Source organism: Crinia signifera, chromosome 3 (assembly GCF_055691185.1).
Source record: "Crinia signifera chromosome 3, ASM5569118v1, whole genome shotgun sequence".
Taxonomy (NCBI): Eukaryota; Metazoa; Chordata; class Amphibia; order Anura; family Myobatrachidae; genus Crinia; species Crinia signifera.
Genome location: NC_139219.1, coordinates 96,091,310 through 96,116,872, shown reverse-complemented (window position 1 = coordinate 96,116,872; position 25,563 = coordinate 96,091,310). Strand labels below are relative to the sequence as shown.

Below are 25,563 nucleotides of genomic sequence, written 5' to 3'. Positions count from 1 at the left end.
ACCCCCCTGTGTGTATTCCAAGTGTAACATTTTTTGACCAACGCTGTTTAACCCTTGCAGGACACCAGCTACTTATTCAAAATGATGACATCTGGGACCTATGCCCACTTTACTGCCCTATTTCTGCCCAAATCCTTGTTGGTCAAAAGAAATGGCAAGTGGGTGATATGTAAGTGACCCCCCTGTGCGGGTTTCCAGTGTAATATTTGTTGACCAACGCTGTTTAACCCTTGCAGAACACCAGCTACTTATTCAAAATGATTATTCTGGGACCCATGCCCATTTTTGTGCCCATTTTCTGCCCAAATCATTGTTGGTCAAAAGAAATTGCAAGTGGGTCATATGTAGGTAACCCCCCTGTGTGGGTTTCAAGTGTAATATGTTTTGACCAACACTGTTTAACCCTTGCAGGACACCAGCTACTTATTCAAAATAATGACATCTGTGACCCATGCCCACTTTACTGCCCTATTACTGCCCAAATCCTTGTTGGTCAAAAGAAATGGAAAGTGGGTCATATGTATCTGACCCCCCTGTGTGGATTCCAAGTGTAACATTTTTTGACCAACGCTGTTTAACCCTTGCAGGACACCAGCTACTTATTCAAAATGATGACATCTGGGACCTATGCCCACTTTACTGCCCTATTTCTGCCCAAATCCTTGTTGGTCAAAAGAAATGGCAAGTGGGTCATATGTAAGTGACCCCCCTGTGCGGGTTTCCAGTGTAACATTTTTTGACCAACGCTGTTTAACCCTTGCAGGACACCAGCTACTTATTCAAAATGATGATTCTGGGACCCATGCCCACTTTACTGCCCTATTTCTGCCCAAATCCTTGTTGGTCAAAAGAAATGGCAAGTGGGTCATATGTATCTGACCCCCCTGTGTGGATTCCAAGTGTAACATTTTTTGACCAACGCTGTTTAACCCTTGCAGGACACCAGCTACTTATTCAAAATGATGACATCTGGGACCTATGCCCACTTTACTGCCCTATTTCTGCCCAAATCCTTGTTGGTCAAAAGAAATGGCAAGTGGGTCATATGTAAGTGACCCCCCTGTGCGGGTTTCCAGTGTAATATTTTTTGACCAACGCTGTTTAACCCTTGCAGGACACCAGCTACTTATTCAAAATGATATCTGGGACCCATGCCCATTTTTGTGCCCATTTTCTGCCCAAATCATTGTTGGTCAAAAGAAATTGCAAGTGGGTCATATGTAGGCAACGTCCCTGTGTGGGTTTCAAGTGTAATATGTTTTGACCAACGCTGTTTAACCCTTGCAGGACACCAGCTACTTATTCAAAATGATGATTCTGGGACCCATGCCCACTTTACTGCCCTATTACTGCCCAAATCCTTGTTGGTCAAAAGAAATGGCAAGTGGGTAATATGTAAGTGACCCCCCTGTGCGGATTCCAAGTGTAACATCTTTTGACCAACGCTGTTTAACCCTTGCAGGACACCAGCTACTTATTCAAAATGATGATTCTGGGACCCATGCCCACTTTACTGCCCTATTTCTGCCCAAATCCTTGTTGGTCAAAAGAAATGGCAAGTGGGTCATATGTATCTGACCCCCCTGTGTGTATTCCAAGTGTAACATTTTTTGACCAACGCTGTTTAACCCTTGCAGGACACCAGCTACTTATTCAAAATGATGACATCTGGGACCTATGCCCACTTTACTGCCCTATTTCTGCCCAAATCCTTGTTGGTCAAAAGAAATGGCAAGTGGGTGATATGTAAGTGACCCCCCTGTGCGGGTTTCCAGTGTAATATTTGTTGACCAACGCTGTTTAACCCTTGCAGAACACCAGCTACTTATTCAAAATGATTATTCTGGGACCCATGCCCATTTTTGTGCCCATTTTCTGCCCAAATCATTGTTGGTCAAAAGAAATTGCAAGTGGGTCATATGTAGGTAACCCCCCTGTGTGGGTTTCAAATGTAATATGTTTTGACCAACACTGTTTAACCCTTGCAGGACACCAGCTACTTATTCAAAATAATGACATCTGTGACCCATGCCCACTTTACTGCCCTATTACTGCCCAAATCCTTGTTGGTCAAAAGAAATGGAAAGTGGGTCATATGTATCTGACCCCCCTGTGTGGATTCCAAGTGTAACATTTTTTGACCAACGCTGTTTAACCCTTGCAGGACACCAGCTACTTATTCAAAATGATGACATCTGGGACCTATGCCCACTTTACTGCCCTATTTCTGCCCAAATCCTTGTTGGTCAAAAGAAATGGCAAGTGGGTCATATGTAAGTGACCCCCCTGTGCGGGTTTCCAGTGTAACATTTTTTGACCAACGCTGTTTAACCCTTGCAGGACACCAGCTACTTATTCAAAATGATGATTCTGGGACCCATGCCCACTTTACTGCCCTATTTCTGCCCAAATCCTTGTTGGTCAAAAGAAATGGCAAGTGGGTCATATGTATCTGACCCCCCTGTGTGGATTCCAAGTGTAACATTTTTTGACCAACGCTGTTTAACCCTTGCAGAACACCAGCTACTTATTCAAAATGATGATTCTGGGACCTATGCCCACTTTACTGCCCTATTTCTGCCCAAATCCTTGTTGGTCAAAAGAAATGGCAAGTGGGTGATATGTAAGTGACCCCCCTGTGCGGGTTTCCAGTGTAATATTTGTTGACCAACGCTGTTTAACCCTTGCAGAACACCAGCTACTTATTCAAAATGATTATTCTGGGACCCATGCCCATTTTTGTGCCCATTTTCTGCCCAAATCATTGTTGGTCAAAAGAAATTGCAAGTGGGTCATATGTAGGTAACCCCCCTGTGTGGGTTTCAAGTGTAATATGTTTTGACCAACACTGTTTAACCCTTGCAGGACACCAGCTACTTATTCAAAATAATGACATCTGTGACCCATGCTCACTTTACTGCCCTATTACTGCCCAAATCCTTGTTGGTCAAAAGAAATGGCAAGTGGGTCATATGTATCTGACCCCCCTGTGTGGATTCCAAGTGTAACATTTTTTGACCAACGCTGTTTAACCCTTGCAGGACACCAGCTACTTATTCAAAATGATGACATCTGGGACCTATGCCCACTTTACTGCCCTATTTCTGCCCAAATCCTTGTTGGTCAAAAGAAATGGCAAGTGGGTCATATGTAAGTGACCCCCCTGTGCGGGTTTCCAGTGTAACATTTTTTGACCAACGCTGTTTAACCCTTGCAGGACACCAGCTACTTATTCAAAATGATGATTCTGGGACCCATGCCCACTTTACTGCCCTATTTCTGCCCAAATCCTTGTTGGTCAAAAGAAATGGCAAGTGGGTCATATGTATCTGACCCCCCTGTGTGGATTCCAAGTGTAACATTTTTTGACCAACGCTGTTTAACCCTTGCAGGACACCAGCTACTTATTCAAAATGATGACATCTGGGACCTATGCCCACTTTACTGCCCTATTTCTGCCCAAATCCTTGTTGGTCAAAAGAAATGGCAAGTGGGTCATATGTAAGTGACCCCCCTGTGCGGGTTTCCAGTGTAATATTTTTTGACCAACGCTGTTTAACCCTTGCAGGACACCAGCTACTTATTCAAAATGATATCTGGGACCCATGCCCATTTTTGTGCCCATTTTCTGCCCAAATCATTGTTGGTCAAAAGAAATTGCAAGTGGGTCATATGTAGGCAACGTCCCTGTGTGGGTTTCAAGTGTAATATGTTTTGACCAACGCTGTTTAACCCTTGCAGGACACCAGCTACTTATTCAAAATGATGATTCTGGGACCCATGCCCACTTTACTGCCCTATTACTGCCCAAATCCTTGTTGGTCAAAAGAAATGGCAAGTGGGTCATATGTAAGTGACCCCCCTGTGCGGATTCCAAGTGTAACATCTTTTGACCAACGCTGTTTAACCCTTGCAGGACACCAGCTACTTATTCAAAATGATGATTCTGGGACCCATGCCCACTTTACTGCCCTATTTCTGCCCAAATCCTTGTTGGTCAAAAGAAATGGCAAGTGGGTCATATGTATCTGACCCCCCTGTGTGTATTCCAAGTGTAACATTTTTTGACCAACGCTGTTTAACCCTTGCAGGACACCAGCTACTTATTCAAAATGATGACATCTGGGACCTATGCCCACTTTACTGCCCTATTTCTGCCCAAATCCTTGTTGGTCAAAAGAAATGGCAAGTGGGTGATATGTAAGTGACCCCCCTGTGCGGGTTTCCAGTGTAATATTTGTTGACCAACGCTGTTTAACCCTTGCAGAACACCAGCTACTTATTCAAAATGATTATTCTGGGACCCATGCCCATTTTTGTGCCCATTTTCTGCCCAAATCATTGTTGGTCAAAAGAAATTGCAAGTGGGTCATATGTAGGTAACCCCCCTGTGTGGGTTTCAAGTGTAATATGTTTTGACCAACACTGTTTAACCCTTGCAGGACACCAGCTACTTATTCAAAATAATGACATCTGTGACCCATGCCCACTTTACTGCCCTATTACTGCCCAAATCCTTGTTGGTCAAAAGAAATGGAAAGTGGGTCATATGTATCTGACCCCCCTGTGTGGATTCCAAGTGTAACATTTTTTGACCAACGCTGTTTAACCCTTGCAGGACACCAGCTACTTATTCAAAATGATGACATCTGGGACCTATGCCCACTTTACTGCCCTATTTCTGCCCAAATCCTTGTTGGTCAAAAGAAATGGCAAGTGGGTCATATGTAAGTGACCCCCCTGTGCGGGTTTCCAGTGTAACATTTTTTGACCAACGCTGTTTAACCCTTGCAGGACACCAGCTACTTATTCAAAATGATGATTCTGGGACCCATGCCCACTTTACTGCCCTATTTCTGCCCAAATCCTTGTTGGTCAAAAGAAATGGCAAGTGGGTCATATGTATCTGACCCCCCTGTGTGGATTCCAAGTGTAACATTTTTTGACCAACGCTGTTTAACCCTTGCAGAACACCAGCTACTTATTCAAAATGATGATTCTGGGACCTATGCCCACTTTACTGCCCTATTTCTGCCCAAATCCTTGTTGGTCAAAAGAAATGGCAAGTGGGTGATATGTAAGTGACCCCCCTGTGCGGGTTTCCAGTGTAATATTTGTTGACCAACGCTGTTTAACCCTTGCAGAACACCAGCTACTTATTCAAAATGATTATTCTGGGACCCATGCCCATTTTTGTGCCCATTTTCTGCCCAAATCATTGTTGGTCAAAAGAAATTGCAAGTGGGTCATATGTAGGTAACCCCCCTGTGTGGGTTTCAAGTGTAATATGTTTTGACCAACACTGTTTAACCCTTGCAGGACACCAGCTACTTATTCAAAATAATGACATCTGTGACCCATGCTCACTTTACTGCCCTATTACTGCCCAAATCCTTGTTGGTCAAAAGAAATGGCAAGTGGGTCATATGTATCTGACCCCCCTGTGTGGATTCCAAGTGTAACATTTTTTGACCAACGCTGTTTAACCCTTGCAGGACACCAGCTACTTATTCAAAATGATGACATCTGGGACCTATGCCCACTTTACTGCCCTATTTCTGCCCAAATCCTTGTTGGTCAAAAGAAATGGCAAGTGGGTCATATGTAAGTGACCCCCCTGTGCGGGTTTCCAGTGTAACATTTTTTGACCAACGCTGTTTAACCCTTGCAGGACACCAGCTACTTATTCAAAATGATGATTCTGGGACCCATGCCCACTTTACTGCCCTATTTCTGCCCAAATCCTTGTTGGTCAAAAGAAATGGCAAGTGGGTCATATGTATCTGACCCCCCTGTGTGGATTCCAAGTGTAACATTTTTTGACCAACGCTGTTTAACCCTTGCAGGACACCAGCTACTTATTCAAAATGATGACATCTGGGACCTATGCCCACTTTACTGCCCTATTTCTGCCCAAATCCTTGTTGGTCAAAAGAAATGGCAAGTGGGTCATATGTAAGTGACCCCCCTGTGCGGGTTTCCAGTGTAATATTTTTTGACCAACGCTGTTTAACCCTTGCAGGACACCAGCTACTTATTCAAAATTATATCTGGGACCCATGCCCATTTTTGTGCCCATTTTCTGCCCAAATCATTGTTGGTCAAAAGAAATTGCAAGTGGGTCATATGTAGGCAACGTCCCTGTGTGGGTTTCAAGTGTAATATGTTTTGACCAACGCTGTTTAACCCTTGCAGGACACCAGCTACTTATTCAAAATGATGATTCTGGGACCCATGCCCACTTTACTGCCCTATTACTGCCCAAATCCTTGTTGGTCAAAAGAAATGGCAAGTGGGTCATATGTAAGTGACCCCCCTGTGCGGATTCCAAGTGTAACATCTTTTGACCAACGCTGTTTAACCCTTGCAGGACACCAGCTACTTATTCAAAATGATGATTCTGGGACCCATGCCCACTTTACTGCCCTATTTCTGCCCAAATCCTTGTTGGTCAAAAGAAATGGCAAGTGGGTCATATGTATCTGACCCCCCTGTGTGTATTCCAAGTGTAACATTTTTTGACCAACGCTGTTTAACCCTTGCAGGACACCAGCTACTTATTCAAAATGATGACATCTGGGACCTATGCCCACTTTACTGCCCTATTTCTGCCCAAATCCTTGTTGGTCAAAAGAAATGGCAAGTGGGTGATATGTAAGTGACCCCCCTGTGCGGGTTTCCAGTGTAATATTTGTTGACCAACGCTGTTTAACCCTTGCAGAACACCAGCTACTTATTCAAAATGATTATTCTGGGACCCATGCCCATTTTTGTGCCCATTTTCTGCCCAAATCATTGTTGGTCAAAAGAAATTGCAAGTGGGTCATATGTAGGTAACCCCCCTGTGTGGGTTTCAAGTGTAATATGTTTTGACCAACACTGTTTAACCCTTGCAGGACACCAGCTACTTATTCAAAATAATGACATCTGTGACCCATGCCCACTTTACTGCCCTATTACTGCCCAAATCCTTGTTGGTCAAAAGAAATGGCAAGTGGGTCATATGTATCTGACCCCCCTGTGTGGATTCCAAGTGTAACATTTTTTGACCAACGCTGTTTAACCCTTGCAGGACACCAGCTACTTATTCAAAATGATGACATCTGGGACCTATGCCCACTTTACTGCCCTATTTCTGCCCAAATCCTCGTTGGTCAAAAGAAATGGCAAGTGGGTCATATGTAAGTGACCCCCCTGTGCGGGTTTCCAGTGTAACATTTTTTGACCAACGCTGTTTAACCCTTGCAGGACACCAGCTACTTATTCAAAATGATGATTCTGTGACCCATGCCCACTTTACTGCCCTATTTCTGCCCAAATCCTTGTTGGTCAAAAGAAATGGCAAGTGGGTCATATGTATCTGACCCCCCTGTGTGGATTCCAAGTGTAACATTTTTTGACCAACGCTGTTTAACCCTTGCAGGACACCAGCTACTTATTCAAAATGATGATTCTGGGACCTATGCCCACTTTACTGCCCTATTTCTGCCCAAATCCTTGTTGGTCAAAAGAAATGGCAAGTGGGTGATATGTAAGTGACCCCCCTGTGCGGGTTTCCAGTGTAATATTTGTTGACCAACGCTGTTTAACCCTTGCAGAACACCAGCTACTTATTCAAAATGATGATTCTGGGACCCATGCCCATTTTTGTGCCCATTTTTTGCCCAAATCATTGTTGGTCAAAAGAAATTGCAAGTGGGTCATATGTAGGCAACCCCCCTGTGTGGGTTTCAAGTGTAATATGTTTTGACCAACACTGTTTAACCCTTGCAGGACACCAGCTACTTATTCAAAATAATGACATCTGTGACCCATGCCCACTTTACTGCCCTATTACTGCCAAAATCCTTGTTGGTCAAAAGAAATGGCAAGTGGGTCATATGTATCTGACCCCCCTGTGTGGATTCCAAGTGTAACATTTTTTGACCAACGCTGTTTAACCCTTGCAGGACACCAGCTACTTATTCAAAATGATGACATCTGGGACCTATGCCCACTTTACTGTCCTATTTCTGCCCAAATCCTTGTTGGTCAAAAGAAATGGCAAGTGGGTCATATGTAAGTGACCCCCCTGTGCGGGTTTCCAGTGTAATATTTTTTGACCAACGCTGTTTAACCCTTGCAGGACACCAGCTACTTATTCAAAATGATATCTGGGACCCATGCCCATTTTTGTGCCCATTTTCTGCCCAAATCATTGTTGGTCAAAAGAAATTGCAAGTGGGTCATATGTAGGCAACCCCCCTGTGTTGATTTCTGCAGTGAAATTTGTGGTCCATCATTCATTAACCCTTGTAAAAGTGATTTTTCTGAATAAGAAGCTGGAGCTCGAATAAGAAGCTGGAGCTCGAATAAGAAGCTGGAGCTCGAATAAGAAGCTGGCCGAATAAGAAGCCAACTTCAGCCTCGTTCTGACTCTTTAATTTATATACGCATATCGTAGCTAAAGCAAGAAAATTGGATAAAGCATCTGTCTCAATGACACAACATCACAATTTACACTAATGCCACTTTAAGGTGACATAAACCCACTCTAGTTTGTATTATATTATCCTCATTTATTATGTATAACAGCCCCTTAAGTACCAAAGGCGTAATGTAATCAGAAATACTACAATGCGAGAGTGTAAGTAATGCTGGGTGAGTAATGTATGACAATCCAGATGTCCAGGAAGGAACTACAAGTCCCATCATGCTATGCAACCACGCTGCGACATGTACACTGTATGAAGATGAACAGGCTGCAGCACCGAGCACACCCGAGTATACAGCAGCACTGACCTTCACACATACACGCAAGTGTCAGCACATATAGTCCATATTACATTCTTTACATAATAAAAACAATCACCTCTTCTTTTGCGGCATCTTCTTCCCCATCCGCCATTTTGGTTGGCTTGATCCAATCGACCTTCAGCAGTCAAGCCCTCCAAGTACAATAGAGGCGAGAAAGAAGCCAGAGCGCCCCTGTATGCAGCACGCCACGCTCTAGATGAGCTATGATGATATCAGTACTCTGTGGTCAGTACTGAGGGCACATGTTACGGCGCCATGTTAGGGTTTTTTGGGGATCTGGGTGAGTGGGATAGGATGGTGTCAGTCGGGCGTTACTGACGTCAATACAGAGTTAATCAATTAATTGCCCTTTCCATTCACATGGAATATCGGATGTCCCCGGCTTTATAATACGTGCCATGAATGTGGTTTCTGGACACTGTTCTCATTCATAGTGCTAGCTTTCTCTCGTGAATTAGTATTCAAAGTAAATGGATATATAATTTAACTATCCCAACTACGTATTAACCCTTAGATGGGGGTTAAAGCATACCTCCTAATCAGTGTCGGATTAAGGTCTGTGAGTGCCCATATTAATAAAAGTGATATAAGTGATACACTGCCAGGATTACACACAACATAATGCCCGTTACATGTTATGCCACACACTGTAATGCCCATTACACATTATACCACACACCGTAATGGCTATTATACATTATGCCACACACCATACCTCCCAACAGTCCCGATTTTATCGGGACAGTCCCGATTATCAGGGGCTGTCCCGATGTCCCACCCGCGGGCGGCAGTGTCCCGCGGTGTGGGGGGGCTGTTGGGAGTCCCCCCTGTCAGCTGCTAAGCAGCGGGGAATAAACGCTGTGCGCATGCGCACAGCGTCTATTCCCGCAGCCAGGGGGCTGGGGGCATGGCTAGAGGCTCACAGAGCCTCTGGGTCATGCCCCAATAGCGGCAAAATGGGGGCGTGGCCTCGCGGAAGAGTCGCGAGTATAGGCCACGCCCCCAAATTAGGCCACGCCCCCGAAAATTTCGGCGCGCCGGAGCTTCGTCCCGACTATGGAACTTCAAAAGTTTGAAGGTATGCACACACTGCAATGCCCATTACATATATTTTACCACACAGTGTAATGCCCATTACATATACTACGCAGCATAATGCCCTTTACATATGAGAACACACACACACACACACACGCTTGTTGCCAGGAGTTACAGTACATGCTCATTGCCAGGGGTTTCATACTCGTTGCCAGGGGGAGTTACATGCTTTTTGCTAGGGGGAGTAACATGCTTGTATCCACAGGGATTACATGCAAGCGTGAGTGCAGGTGGGCATACATGTAGTGAAGGAGGGAATGGAAGGTAGAGTGGCACTGTACTGTAGTCGCCTGCAGCACCTCCTGTTATCAACCTGGACGGGTGTGCAGGTTGATCACAGCAGGTGCTGTGAGTGGATGAGCAGGGGTGTGCCGGACATTAGGGCTGCTGGACAGTCTTGAGGCCCCAAATGTGTGGCGGTCCCGGGCGACCTCCCCTGTCACCCTTGAAAAAGATTTTAATCGAAACGCGTTGGTGGCTTTCTGGACCTGCACAAAGAGTTTTTTTCCTTTTATATTGGACCATCTTGTCACTGTTGGACATTGAACCAAGGTACTGGGTGTTCCTCACCAAACATCTCAGACTTATCCGGAAAGTTTCCGATGTATTGCTAATGCGAGTCCTACAAAACATCACTCACTCACCCTTGGATCCATTTCTTCAGTGTACTTGTGGTTCTTCTTTTTTTACTGTTTTTCTGTTTGGCAATAAAAGTATTTTCCAAGTGAAAGAAACCCAGATGTGCTTTAAAAATCCCTGCAAATTGTGAGTTATTGGTATGCTTACCTAAAAAGAAACCTTTACATGTGTAATGCTGTGTACACACGGGGGCGATAGGGGCTGAAATCGCTGGGAATATGGTCGCTGAGCGACCATATTGCCAGTGATTGGAGTGTGCACCAGCGATAAATCGCCGGGTGCGCGCTCCCGTTTTCAGCCGCTCAATGGTCGCTGGTCGGAGGAGCATGCTCCTCCGACCAGCGGCATCCCCTGCCTCTTCACCCAGCAGTGTTTAAATTATCATCTGCGACCATCATTAAACCCACGAATTGCACCATGTTCTGTAATGGGGTGGTGTTGATAATGCAGGGCTCTGTCCCCCTAAGCACAGCTGAAACTCTCAGGGAGAAGTGAAATGTCAACAAGTATGCGCTAATCGGACACTCTCCCACCCGTAATCCGCAGTGTTCCGTTTGAGGGGAGGGTTGAGAGCCTTTGAAATACAAAGCAGGAAGGTGCGTTCTGCAGATGGACACAATCCCAAAATGTGGAGTTTCATTGTCCCCTTTTCAGTGCGCAGTCCCAATCTTCATGTTTTAGAAGCTTGGAATGTATGGATAAAGTACCAACCAATCAGCTTCCGGTACTTATGTATTATCTGGGCTTCCATGTTAAATGCACCCCATTTTTTTCATACCCCTACTATCCAACTATGCATGGAGTTGATTTTATATAGTGTGGCGAGCACAGCCCGCCACCATGCCCGAAGCATGGCGAGTCTCATAAGAAAAACGGGAGCCCAGATATTACATAAGTACCAAGCTTCCTTGTTACAGACTTAAAAGTACTTTATTGCTCTCCATTTTGTCTCTCCAAGGCTTAGTACATCTGCCCCGGGGTGGTTACCATTGATGGGGATATGTTAAGTGGCCATTACTGGTTACCACCTATGCAATGGATGATCATCAACGGTTTCACTAAACAAAGGTCTTCCCTGTTATTTAATTGACTGGCCTATGGGCCAATCAGAACCTAAAGATGATGCTTCGTGTTTGGTAGGTGGTAGGTAAACTTGTTCCCTCTCCTTGTAAATAAAATACATTTTAAAAACCATTCGCATATGCTGGGTTCCCCTCATTGATGGATAAAGTATTTGACATTGGCCATAAACCATCAATGATTAATGGCCAAGGGTTCCTAAATGTTCTCTTTTTCTTATGAGTGCGATGTAAAGATCATGGTAATAAAGCATTCTACACACCCTTATGTTGGCAAATGTTTCTTAGTACCCTCTATGAAAATGTATTCAAAGCAACCTGGGATTTCTTAAACTTAAGGTGCCCATATAAGGTGCAACAGGGCAGTGCGATGAGACGCGTGCTCCCGTGCCCAGCACAAAGTATGCGCTGCACTTGCTTTTAGTAGTAGATTGTATTGTATCTAGTACAAAAAGCATGGTGCTGCAGCACATTGTATGCTTTTTGTACTAGATACAATGCAGTCTAGTACTAAAAGCACAGAGTTCATTGCATCGTGTATGGGCACCTTTAGGGGTAAATGTACTATACCAGCACTTATTGTGCCACTATACCTCTTTCTGCTTCACCTCTTAAGGTGCGTACACACGGGGCAATATGATTGCTTGCAATCATATTGCTCAGTGTCCCGTTTTCATCTGCGACCAGAGATGGTCGCAGATGAAAATGTCACACTGCCGGGAGAAGAGGCAGTGGAAGTCGCTGGTCGGAGGAGCATGCTCCTCCGACCAGCGACCATTCAGGGGCTGAAAATGGGAGCACGCACTCAGCGATGTATCGCCGGTGCACACTCCCATCGCTGGCAATCTGGTCGCTCAGCGACCAGATTGCCAGCGATATTTGCAATAATCGCCCCCGTGTGTACACAGCCTTATAAAGGCTGAGCAGTGATAACTACTGACAAGATTAACATCCCCCCAGCAATCACTGCCAGAGCCCATAGCACATCAGCTAAGTGCTGATGTACTGTGTCGTACCTTAGTTGACCCACTTCAGATTGCACCTATTACCGGGTCGAACCGGCAACAAACCGGCATGAACCCGGTAATTAGGTGCGATCTGAAAGGGGTGTGCCTTGAGGAAAGAGTTTAGGAACCACTGGTTTAAACCATTGTAGCTAAGCTGATATATGTACTGTGCAGCCATTCACTATATAAATTTGCTTAGCTCAGAATGGATACGGTCACTAGGTCGACAAGCATTAGGTCAACACCACTAGGTCGACATGACTGAAGGTCAACATTGGGTTTTTCACTTTTGTATGAGCCACATGTGCAGACAGGCGGTATTTCATGCCCTACCATCCACTATGGCGTGGTGGAAGAATAAAATAGTGTGCCGAGTGTATCGAGGCACCGTGTCCAAAGCATGGCGAGCCATGCGAGTGGACACGGTTCTACGTTTCAGTGTCCATGTCGACTGTGTCGGTATTCGGGACAAAAAAGTTAAAAACCCCATGTTGACTTAATGACCCTGTCGACCTTCATGCATGTCAACCTAGTTGCTGTCTATCCAATGATCCATACCGCTCAGAAATTCCCAAACGCGATGCTCAAGGCACCCCAACGATATCCATGCCTGAGCACAGATGATGAAATCAAATTGACTGACATACTAATTAAGTCAGCTGTACCTAAGCATGGCTAGCCTTAACACCTGGGCCATTAGGGTGCCTTGAGGACTGTTTGGAAACCGCTGGTTTAGTTGCAATGTTTTAAACTAGGGGTTCTCAACTCCAGTCATTAAATGCAACCAACAGGTCATATTTCTTGGATTTCTTTAATCATGCACAGGTGAGTTTGCTGGGTCAGTAATTATACTACCCGATTTCAAACAGAAATCCTCAAAAGATTACCTTTTTTGGTGGATACTTAAGGGTTAGACTTGAGAAATGCTGTCCTAGAACTTTAAATATGTCCATCTATTGGGGGTTATTCTGGTTCACTCGCAAAGGCACAATGACTCTAATGGACAAAACCATATGCAGTGCAGGTGGGGCTGATGTAACATGTGCAGAGAGATTAGGCTGTGTACACACTTGTACAATCTGCATGAGATCCAGATGCGATTACAATTTAGACTATCTGCATACAATTATATATAGACAGGGCAGCCAAGACTTTCTGGCTGAGATATGGGAGCGCGCATCTTGAACGCATCTGGATCGCTTGGGATAAAACCAATACAATCTGCATGAGATCCAGATAAGATTTTGACTATATAGTCAAAATCTCATCTGGATCTCATGCAGATTGTACAAGTGTGTACACAGTTTTAGATTTGGGCGGGGTTTGTACTTCAAACGGATATCTATATTGCAGTGTAAAAATAAAGCAGCCAGTAATTACTCCGCTCAGAAACAATAAAACACCCACCTATCTCTCTCTGCACATGTTACATCAGCCCCACCTGCAGAGCATATGGTTTTGTCCATTAGAGAGTGATTGTGCCTTTGCGAGTGAACCAGAATAACCCCCACTGTTTGCAAACTTCATGTACAATATGTCACAAAGATGACAGAATTATGCTCACATCTGCTGCATGAACAAGTGTGTGAATTTTTGAAGTACAGGAAAAAGACAGATACATTTCTAGTTCAGCTTGGGTGTGGGACACACCCAGGTGTCACCCTTCCAGCAGCTTACACTAAAATGGGTACTTGTGTAGAATCACGGCTCCCACGATGGCCATCGCATAGCAAAAAAATTGCATGCGATCGCAACAGAAAAGCATCCAAATGCATTGAAATTAGTATCAAACATGTTCAATGGCCCCCAAATGTCGTTTTTCAGGCTGTACCACCCCCACTATCAATGCGAACCTGAAGCGTGGCGAGCCCGCGAGGGGCGGCGGTACGCGACCTTTTCATACCCCCACTATCCACGTCGGCGTGGAGTTGAGAATAGAAAGTGCGGCGAGCGCAGCGAGGGGACACTGATACCTTCACAGGTATACGCGTCCTCTCGCGGGCTTCACAGGTATACGCGTATACAGGCTGTAGGTTTTCAGTGTGTCCTGACGACGGGGGTTACACCCCAAAAGCTCAATGTTATAATACACTATCTTTTGCAACTTTAAAAATTGCCTCTGGAGTGCCGTATGATTGTATCTCAGGCACCGGGGCTGGTTGTGCTTATCTTATTTGAGTGCCGGCAGACTTGGACAAAAGAAAAAAATAATAATAAATATATATATATACACATACATATATACATACATACATAGATATATATATATATATATCTATCTATCTATCTAGTTTGTGAAAAAGGTGTGGAAGTTTTGCCAATGTCCTAGGTGTCTTATTCGATCTAGATGCTCACAAAATATTGGGAGCATCAGCTAACTTTTAAATATTAGATGATGGTAGGTCACCTCAAGAAATGTATAAAAAGGGCGTTGATAAAAATATTAGCGACCTATGGTATCTAGATAGATATTGTACATTAAGTATATTTTATATATCTAGATCTATCTCTAGAAGAACAGAATGCCTTTTGATAAGTGATGAACAATGCCACAAATTGGATAATTACCAGTCACCCAATACTAGCAATTTACCCTTACATAGATGAATTAGGATTACCCAATTCATGTTATTTGTAAAATGTATTCTAACCCTTAAAAGCTAATAAAAATAAAAGTTTAGATGAGTCCACGTCAGTGGACATCATGCATCTGTAACATAATAGGTCTCATTATCATGGAACATTTTATAATTTGTGTTTACCCCCCCCCCCCTTTTTTTGGGGGGGGGGGGGTGTAGGGGGGAGGGGTTGTTTGCAAAAATGTAACATGTAAGAAAAAAAGTCTGTCTGGAAAAATACACATAGGTGTATATGTGCTTATAGGTGTATAAGGTCTCGATTCCTCATAGAAGTTTTCCACCCTCTCAGTATACCTGCTAACTAATTAAAAGCCGGAGCGTAAAGGACTGAACTTTTCACTGCCATTTTATTTAGACTTTCTTGTTTTAGTAGGCATTAAACTGCCATTAGGTGGCATACCTTCTTATTTTGGTAGAGGTCAAGTGACCGTTTTTATAGGTGATAGGGCTCACTACAGTAGACAGCTATGCATGAAAGGTTATTTACCATAGACTAGAAGGCCAAAGGGTAGGTGGACCCCTCTTCTAATTAGGATAGTTGGCCATTTTCAGCCAGGCTTATTGCCAATAGATGCATAATAAAGGATGCAATCTTAATAGTCAAACATTAGCAATAGAATGAGTTGTACTTGAGAGGTCATAGGATACAACTGTATGAGTACATTTGTCATGGTTCTGCCCTGCTGGAGTTCCTTTAGATAACTAAGTATCTCATAGTGAAGTGGAAATACCTAGGTACAACAACAGCTCAGCGATGAAGCAGGTCCCACAAGTGCATCATAAGGGATAGCAGATTTATGAAGCAAAAACACTCACTCAAGTTAAAAGGCCGGTACTTGTTTCCTAGCACGGCCACACCGATTTACATCGGGGTGGTCGTGTCGGAAAAATCGGGTCGATCGCATCGCATGCGATTTGGTCGCATGCGATGCGATCGACGCGACCTTCGACCCAATTTTTTTATTGAATGAAATGTAAATCGGGTCCCTGGGACCCGATTTTACATTGGATTCAATGTAAAATATTCCCAACCCCCCCAAATTTCACGGCGTACACCCCACCCCACGATAGACGCCATCCCGAAGCGTGGCGAGCCCGCGAGGGGCGGCGGTGCGCGTCCTCCAACCTTTTCATTCCCCTACTATCCACGTCGGCGTGGAGTTGAGAATAGAATAGTGTGGCGAGCGCAGCGAGCCACCGAGCCCGAAGCGTGGCGAGCGCAGCGCGCCCCGCGAGGGGACGCGTATACCTGTGAAGTTATACGCGTCCCCTCGCGGGGCACGCTTCGGGCTCGGTGGCTCGCTGCGCTCGCCACACTATTCTATTCTCAACTCCACGCCGACGTGGATAGTAGGGGAATGAAAAGGTCGGAGGACGCGCACCGCCGCCCCTCGCGGGCTCGCTGCGCTCGCCACGCTTCGGGTTGGCGTCTATCGTGGGGTGACGACGGGGACATCTATAATGTGAAATGGGTCATATTGGCCCATTTAACATTTTTCACATTTTTTCACGATTTCAATGTTAAAAAATATTTTAACATTGAAGCCTATGGAAAAATCGGGGGCATCGCGTCGTGACCAATGTTAATGGTCCCGACCGACGCGATGCCCCCGATATTTTACCTTTCCCGACACGATTTCAATGTTAAAATATTTTTTAACATTGAAGCCTATGGAAATATCGGGGGCATCGCGTCGGGACCAATGTTAATGGTCCCGACCGACGCGATGCCCCCGATATTGTTTCCTAGCCGGCAAAATGGACCTGATTTCAAAGGAAATCGGGTCCATCGTATGGATCGTGTACCTTAACTTAAAGGTACGCGATCCATAAGATTGTGGCCGTGCTAGGAAACAAGTACCAAAATGCCTCTGGAAACAATGGCCATAATTCAGCAGTGTATGTGTACACCTGCATTTGCAGACCCAGCAACAAACAGCTTTGGCGAGTTACATACTCGCCTGGCCATTCCTTGTGGGGAGGGCCAAGAAGTCGCTGGACCATGGGAACAAGCAGCATTTTATCGGTGTCTCCATGAAAATGCTGGGCATTCAAATGGGTACGCGGGTGGGCAGATGCCTGCCGGGGGAAGGCGGCTGGCGTCACAGAGGAATGCCGTAGTTCTGAAAGAGTGACTATCGGGTTCTTGGTATCCTCCCTGACTAGGGCCCTTTCCCCCCCAATGGCTCAGTTTAGATGGCCAGCCAGCTCTTGGAAGAGTCCTTGTGGTCCCAAACGTCTTCTATTTACAGATTATAGAGGCCACTGTGCTCATTGGAACAGTAAAAGCAGCAGATCATTTTCTGCATCCTTTACCAGATTAGTGCCTCAAGAAAGTGGAGATACTGTACAATTATACTTATATGGATTATAACTACAATGTGAAAACATGCATGGAAGACATCACAATATTTGTATCTGTACTCTATTTTTATTTATTCAATGTAATGCCAAGTTTTGTCTCCCTGTACTGCTCCTTTGTACGGCGCTGCAAAACACTTGTGGCGCCTTATAAATAAAATAATAATAAAAACCACTTCGCTATACTGTAGAATTCACCAAACTGGATGAAAGAAAGACAAAGACTTAAGTAAATTTTATTTAAATGCATTTATTTAACCAACACATTTATTTAAAAAAATACAGTTTTATTTTCTCTTCTGGTGGAAAAAAAGCCAGTTAAGGGCAGTATACGCACCATATTATCAAAAAAGTTATTTGTTAAATTGAAAGAAAACCATAAAAAGGGCTAACGGGGTAAAGCTGTGACTTGGAAAAAAATAAAAAATAGAAAAGCTCAATAGATGTGAAATAAAAGTAACTAAAACATTGTAAACGCGTAATAATATCCTTATGGTTTAATCACCATGTGTCAGTTAAACATAAAAGAAACTGCAACCTTATATTGTAGAGGTCGGACCTAGATGATTCCTGGGGACGGATTCAATTAGCTACAGTAATCATGCAGAGCTATTCACTTATTGTGCAGTAACCCCATGGCTACTGCGTATTAACTCCATAGGTTGTGGTTGAAATGCCCAGACTAAGTTGCCCTGCATGTTTAGTCTCAGAGGGCGCATTTAATGCAGGTTTTTCCCCGCATTTCCTGAGGCTGCGGGAAAGATCTACGCCAAGTGCACCATCTGGTTCTTACTCCTCAGTGTAGCGACATATAACCCTGCAGCTAGCTGAATCTGCCCCCTAGTGTATCACAGAATACAGATGACTTGTAAACATAGCTTTTTCCCATCACTAAGGCCTGTTTGTTGAAAACATTTCAACTGCCAAACATAAAACAATTCATCGGCACACTGAAATATAAATGTAGAAATCTGAACAGCACATGCAGTCTATCAGATCACTTTTAATGACAGTATAATGCAAAATACCAATATGTCTCTCACAGTATAGTGAAAAAGAATAATTCATAAGTAATTGGATAGGACTATGAAAAATAGGTTACATTAAATGGTGTCAGTATTCGACTAAAAATTTAACAATTATAAACCTGCTGCAGCATAGGAAATGACAAGTTACGGCAGTGTATTTTCTGTCACCTAGGGAAAGATTCAACAAGGAGTGATATTCTTATCACTTGTTATGAATATATAGTGGTGATCCAGCCAATCAGATTCTGCCATGTGCGGATGAGGACGAGTGCGGATAGGCATTTCTAAAGTAGCGATAACAATATCATCATGTTAAATTTTGCACCTAGTACTGTACGATTTAGAACAGTGGTTCCCATGCTCTGTGGATCTTTTAAAATAAAAGTCAGTGAATAATGAGTTCACCTGTGCACCAGCTGGGTGACATGGAAAATGTGAACTGAGGTTGGAAACCACTGATTTATAGAAGAACACAAATAAAGTCCTCAAATAAGTTTGCATCAGGCTAAGCCAACATATTTAAGGGCAGGCTATAAATACCTATAGGCGCTGCTGCATACACAGAAGACTTTGTGAATGATAACGATGGGTTCTGAACAAATAATTTACACCATCCAGTGTGTACATACATACTATGACGATGCCGATGCACATTCCTGCTGGTTGTGTGTAGCTTCTTCTGATATTTTGAACATGCCGGAAGATCTGTATCTATATGGATACTGACAGCATACTCCTGGATGTGGCCACTGACTATACAGTATATTTTGCAAGATTGCACAGTGTGTATACACTTTTTTTTCCCACAGGAGTTCAAGGTAAGTAGTGGAATAACAAAGTCATCTAATGTGTACGCAGCTTAACACTTCATCGTCTTGTTAGAGGAGAATAATACTGCAATTATTTGGACTTCCATAACTTAGCAAAAGCAAAAACAAATAGTTGAGACTAGGAGACCTTGATACATCCGATTGTCTAAGTAGCAAGCATAAACCTCTAACTCATATTGCACCACATCGTTTCTGCCTAAAGAAACTTGCAGTTACTTAGGCAGCACCCAAAGACATTCATCATTATGAAACTAGCAGAAACACAATGCTTAGTCCAGAACAAAAATATATACTTCACTTTTCCAAAGTACAGAAATCCAACATTAAGGGGTCAATCCAATTAGCTGTGCTGATCTTGTGGGTGCGATTCATGGTGGTGGTTCATACAATAGTGTTTGCTGTCCCTAGTCATGAAGCCGGACTGATATCAGCCTGCAAGTTCAGGTGCTGTTGCCAGCATTAACACATCGCATCCTCTGCACACAATAGGATTGACCCCCAAAGACGTTACGTGACAAATTAAAATATACATTAGGACAAATAAAGCCTGGAAACCAAAACATAACTATAAAGCTAACAGGATGGTCACACAAAAAGAAAAAACATACAAAAAACCTCCCCAAAACCCCTACAAATATTTAGGCAAAAACATTAAACTAAAATAACTTACACGGTCATTACAACAGAAAACATTGATTGTCAAGAGGTTATAATGCAGTTATACCTGCAAGTTTAACCCCAGAAAATCAGCAGCAGGAACAAAATGTTCAAGGCAGGGTTTCAACATTTAGATGCAAATGTTCTTAGTGGCAATCAGGACTAAACAATAGAACATCAAGTGAAAGATTGATCTAACCCTTAAAGCTGACCTGCTGTAGTGGGAGGCGGGGGTGTCACCTGAGGAGCATATATCAAAGCCTTAAAAAACCCACCCCATAATTGTTAGTTTCTGACAACATTATGATAGCATCAGACAGAAGTTATGGGGTCAATGCAATTAGAAGTGATGGCATGGAAACGCCAAACTGACTGCATGTTGCCCCCTTCGCGGTCAATCTCAACCACAACTGGATATTTGTATGCACCAATATGGTAGCGTAAATGCGGCATATAGCCACACTTACTTGTGGCTGCAAGTAATTTGCACCTAACTAAATCATCCCCTATTAAGAAAAGTATTAGATCATTTAAAAAGCAGAATCTTAAGAGGGACACATTTTTGATGTGTGCATTTTCCAAAACTCAAACAGGTTAGCAAAAAAATAAAAATAATAATAATAATAATAATAATAATAATAATAATAATAATGTTAAAAGTTCTTTTAACCTGATTGGTTATTGGAAAGCATGTAAAAAAAACCTTGAACCTGCAGATTATGAATTCCCAACTGCTCAGCCATAAAATGGAACCATCTGTCATCTAAGTATATCAGTCACACAATAAAAGATGGCTTTAATAAAGTACTCTATTCTACAAGGGCCCCATTTACAACTGTTTAGTTAAAATGCAAGATTCTATTTGCAGAAATCACAAAAAAACAGTTCTCCCCCATAAATAGCATGGTAGCACTAGGAAGCTGGTCCTACGTTCCCAAGCCTAACATTCTCAAAGATATTGGTAAGATCAATCCAATGACACTGGGAACATAACTCTACAAGTGGAGCAACATTCTATACACCATATTTCTCATAGAACACACCAGGGTTCTTACTCAGTTCTGTAGCAGTGGGGGGAAAGGTGCAATTTGCAAGCATGTTAAAATACAAGGGTTGCAAATGTACAATATTTATGGGCAGCTATATCTATACACTGAAATGTAACCTTAAGCTAGAACATGCTATTCCCACCCATAAATCTCTGCACATCTTAACCCTTTACAGTCCATTTTTTTTTAAATTAATTGTAAATATTTTTTTTTATTTATTAAAAAATGGTCTTTATTGAATGCTGAACGATGTTGAAGTGGCTCACCATTGGCTCTGCTGCTAGCACTAGGGCTACTGAGCCTGACTAGACGTTGGACCTGAAAGGGTTAAATGTGCCCCACATGCAGTGCAATACAGTTTTTCCTTCTTTTTTTGCACTTTTACAAAACATTGAATTAAGGCCCAACGGGATGTGATTTACTAAACATGCACATTTCTAGCCCAGCTTGGCCGATTTTTTCAACCCATCCAACTAAGCAACCTCAGATATAATAATCCAAGGTTCTGATTTCCTCCAATCAAGGTTTAGATACCAAAAAGTAATAAAAGATCTGCCACATTGGGGTAAACCTCTCACATTTGTAAATTGTTCATGTGCAGAAGATAGAGAAAGTAAACACACACTTGAATATAAAGGCTAAAGCTGTGTTGTATGTATGTATATACACACACATACTGGTGCACTGGCTTGTGCTTGGGAAGGATAATACACGTATGGAATAAATCGGTGCTACATATGTCTGGTTACCAACTAGAAGTGACCAGGTTGATCAAACAGACGAATCCAAATACTCAATTTAGAAGAGAAGGCCATGGCTGAGCAGGTCACAGAAAACAGTTAAAGGCAATGATCAACATAATCCAAAACCATATTAGTGTAAGTGTCAGAGACCCCATGCAGCCAATGTGGACTGCGGAAGATACAATAAATGTAATGGAAGATGGCAGCGCTGTATTCAGTCATTGAAGGTTAACGCCTCTTAGATTTCATAATGAAATATTGCCTGTCGGCACACGTCAGCTCAAAAAAGTGAAAAACCTCATGTCAACCTAGCCCATATCGACCTAATGACCTGTCGATCTAGACAGACACATGTCAACCGAAACCCATGTTGACCTTGCTGCCTGTCAACCTAGTTGGTGTAGATCGAATGACCGTATCCCAAACATTTTATCCCAGAAAAGACAAGAGAACAGAAGTCATTAAAAGCAAGCTTTGACCCTGCACTCCATGTAGCAATTTATGGTCTCACGTTAGTAAACTATAATTACCAGAAAGATTCCAATAGATGTGCAGATCGCAATATAAGCGATCTGCACATCTTTATAATGCAGATAACAATAAATATTGTGTACATTCACTATCTCTCTGTTCAGGCTATGCTGCGATCGTATGGCAATAAACAATACAACAAAAGGATCTATCCAGAGCGCTGTCTAACTTTTTGAAGGAAAGGGATTCTTCTCTCTTCTCCAATTCTCGCCAAAAGGATTATGGGTAAAAAAAGAGAAGAATTTGGTGTTGGGCGCCTTCGCAAGGTCCACCAGGTGGTGTACAAAGTTTAAAACGTTCATTTATCACTTACTCTGTTTTTCTGATTTTTATTGTGAGTGTGGTACATCATGTGAAATCCAAATCTATTCTCTCTTTGAAACGTTTTAGTTAGATAAAGGTGACAATCCTACACATTTAATTCTTCTCTTCTTTCCCCATAATCCATTTGGCAAGAATTGGAGGAGAGAGAAGAATCCCTTTCCTTCAAAAAGTTACAGACAGCGCTCTGGATATATCCTAAAACCTTTTTTTGTATTGCATATTTACTTGTTTTTTGGTTGAACAAATTCTTGGGATATCTTGGAGTCGCTCCTCCTACATTTGCACCTTGATCACTCCAGTGTTCATATATTTTAGTCATATGGCAATAAACGGATTTGAGCTATATTAAGAATTGGACACAAGCTCATAAACTTAACCTGTCATAGGTATAAATCAGGGGAAGAACATTTGTGGAGAGGCCACCGCTTGGCTCTTCAGAGCATACATCGGGACCTGAGAAAAGGACTTGATGGGGTGACCCAGCACATTTCAGACCCTTTAGTGAGAGGTAGGATCATATGCATAATATAGATCATGGGGTTGACTAGGTTCACCCCAAAAGATCGTCATGCACATTGTTGACATGGGAAAAGGGGACCACCATCAAAATGTAAAAAAAAAAAAAAAAAAAAAAAACTGTTGACATATGAAAAGGTCAACATGAGCATTTCACTTTTGCTCTCCATGCTTCTGCCAGGTGCCTTGCTGTGCTACCAATGCATTAGGCACACTTCACCATGCATTTGGGCTATGACTGGGAATGGTAAAGTATGAAATTGAAATCTCATGCAAACCTTTCATGTGACGACCATTACCCTGTCAGCCTTATGCATCTGTCGACCTATTGTCAATGACAACAAATAGTGGTTGACCTATTGACTGTCAATTAGGATGGTTACTGCTACCATTGCTGAGGGAACAGATGGCTTCCTGCCATTGATGGTTCGGAGCTACCGAAAAAAAGTATTTCCTCTCCAAGGTGTCGGCACCACCCAGGGCTCTAATTGGCCTGCAACTCATTGCTCACTAAAGCAGGGGAAACCCTTGATGGATCTCTTGCAAATGGTTTCATACCATTGAGGTTAGCCATCAATGGTACAATAGATTGATAACCCACCGATGGCCATACCATTGGGTCGACATGCATAAAGTTGACAAAGTTATCTCCCCATGCAGTAGCTGTAGTTCTGCTATCGGTTTAATGTCCTTTCTACCAAAACTTTCCTGCAATGACAAATAAGGAGAACACAGATACTTCCCCAGGACTAACTCTGACTACACTGATAGTTTTCTAACAACTTCCCCCATACAATCAGTGTAAAACCTGAAGAACGCACCACCTGCTAGTGGGGAGGACAGATCTCAGATAAATCAGATGTGTATCCAGACTTTTTGTAAACTGCACAAACACATGGGGCCAAATGTAATAGGGTGAGAGTTTCAAAAAGTGAGAGATTTTGGGAGAGTTTTCCCATGTTTTTTAAAGCAGCAATCAATTACATGGCAAAAACAACCTGGTTTTGCAGTGTAATTGATTGCTGCTTTAAAAAACATGGGAAAACTCTCCCAAAATCTCTCACTTTCTGAAACTCTCACCCTATTACATTTGGCCCCTGATGTCTTATCAAACAAAGCGCAAATTTGCGACTGCCAAAGTGGTTTTTCCACACATTGGACTATAGTTTTCTGTGCTGAATACAAGACTATATGAGAAATATGCCAAAATTAAATACACATCCCTATTCTTTCACACAAGTATACGTTCTGTGCATTCATATATTTTATGGCAATAATTGGAAAATTGGAGTCAATGACTTGAAATACATAAATGCATCTGGCATGGGGAAGAGAAAAAAAACCGTGCATGTTATTACCAATTGTGAACACATCATGAAATTGGGCGGTGTCATGTAACTAAACAGCTTCCGCTTACAATGCTAATACAACACGCATAATAAGAAAGCAGTTTCTATGTTTTGCAAAGAAATTGTTTTAGAAGAAGCAGGAACAGAGGAACCCAGAATAACATTTTCCCAATTTACTTACAAATCGTATGGACGTTCATAGATCTCCTCTAAAAGTGAAATCTTAAAAAAAGGGGGGGGAGGAGGGGGGATACAAATTGGGCAATTCCAATCTACTTCTCAATGCACCAATCTACTTCTCAATGCACTTATAAGTATTTCATATGAATTGTGTGATCCCGGTTTGTAACACAATGGCAGAGACTTGATTATAGCAAAGCTAAATGAGTGAAAAGCCTGAAGAGGGTTATGGCGGGATAATACTATAACAGACACCCACTTTTGTGCATGAGGGAACTGTAGTGGGTTACAGTCTGTGTGCATATCGGCTACACCGGTAAAACTACACAAATCATTAGAAAAAAAAAATAAAAATACATTAGAAACATCATTTAGCAAGACCTTGGTATAAAATGCCATGCAAAATCCCTGATCTAATAGAAAGAGAACAGTACTTGTTGGTAGATGTCACTGAACCATTTGTACGTAAAGAGCATCTTGTCAGGTCATGAAATAACTTGAACACCTGAAAAGCAGAGACACGGTGACGACATGATTTGCATTCAAGCGCCTAAACTGTGATGTTACTAAGCCAGAGGCATGAGCCAAAGATCACTAGTGGCCCTATACCACAAGGCGGAATAAGACCATCTGCTTGTGCAAACATATATACTACAGCAGCTCCTTCAATAGATGAAAAGGTCCCTATATATCACCCTACGAACCATATGAAGACATAAAATATTTGATAAAGCTGG

General features: G+C 42.8%; 1 protein-coding gene across 1 annotated transcript in view; it reads right to left on the bottom strand.

The window, feature by feature from the left end:
• Nucleotides 1–9,019, bottom strand: part of COX20 (cytochrome c oxidase assembly factor COX20) — a 28,002-nt gene extending 18,983 nt beyond the window's left edge. The window contains exon 1 of the mRNA XM_083176234.1: nt 8,852–9,019. Coding sequence (XP_083032360.1) covers nt 8,852–8,887 — 36 coding nt within the window. The 5' untranslated portion in view covers nt 8,888–9,019. The remainder of the gene's footprint in view (nt 1–8,851) is intronic.
• Between the last annotated feature and the right edge of the window lie 16,544 nt (nt 9,020–25,563).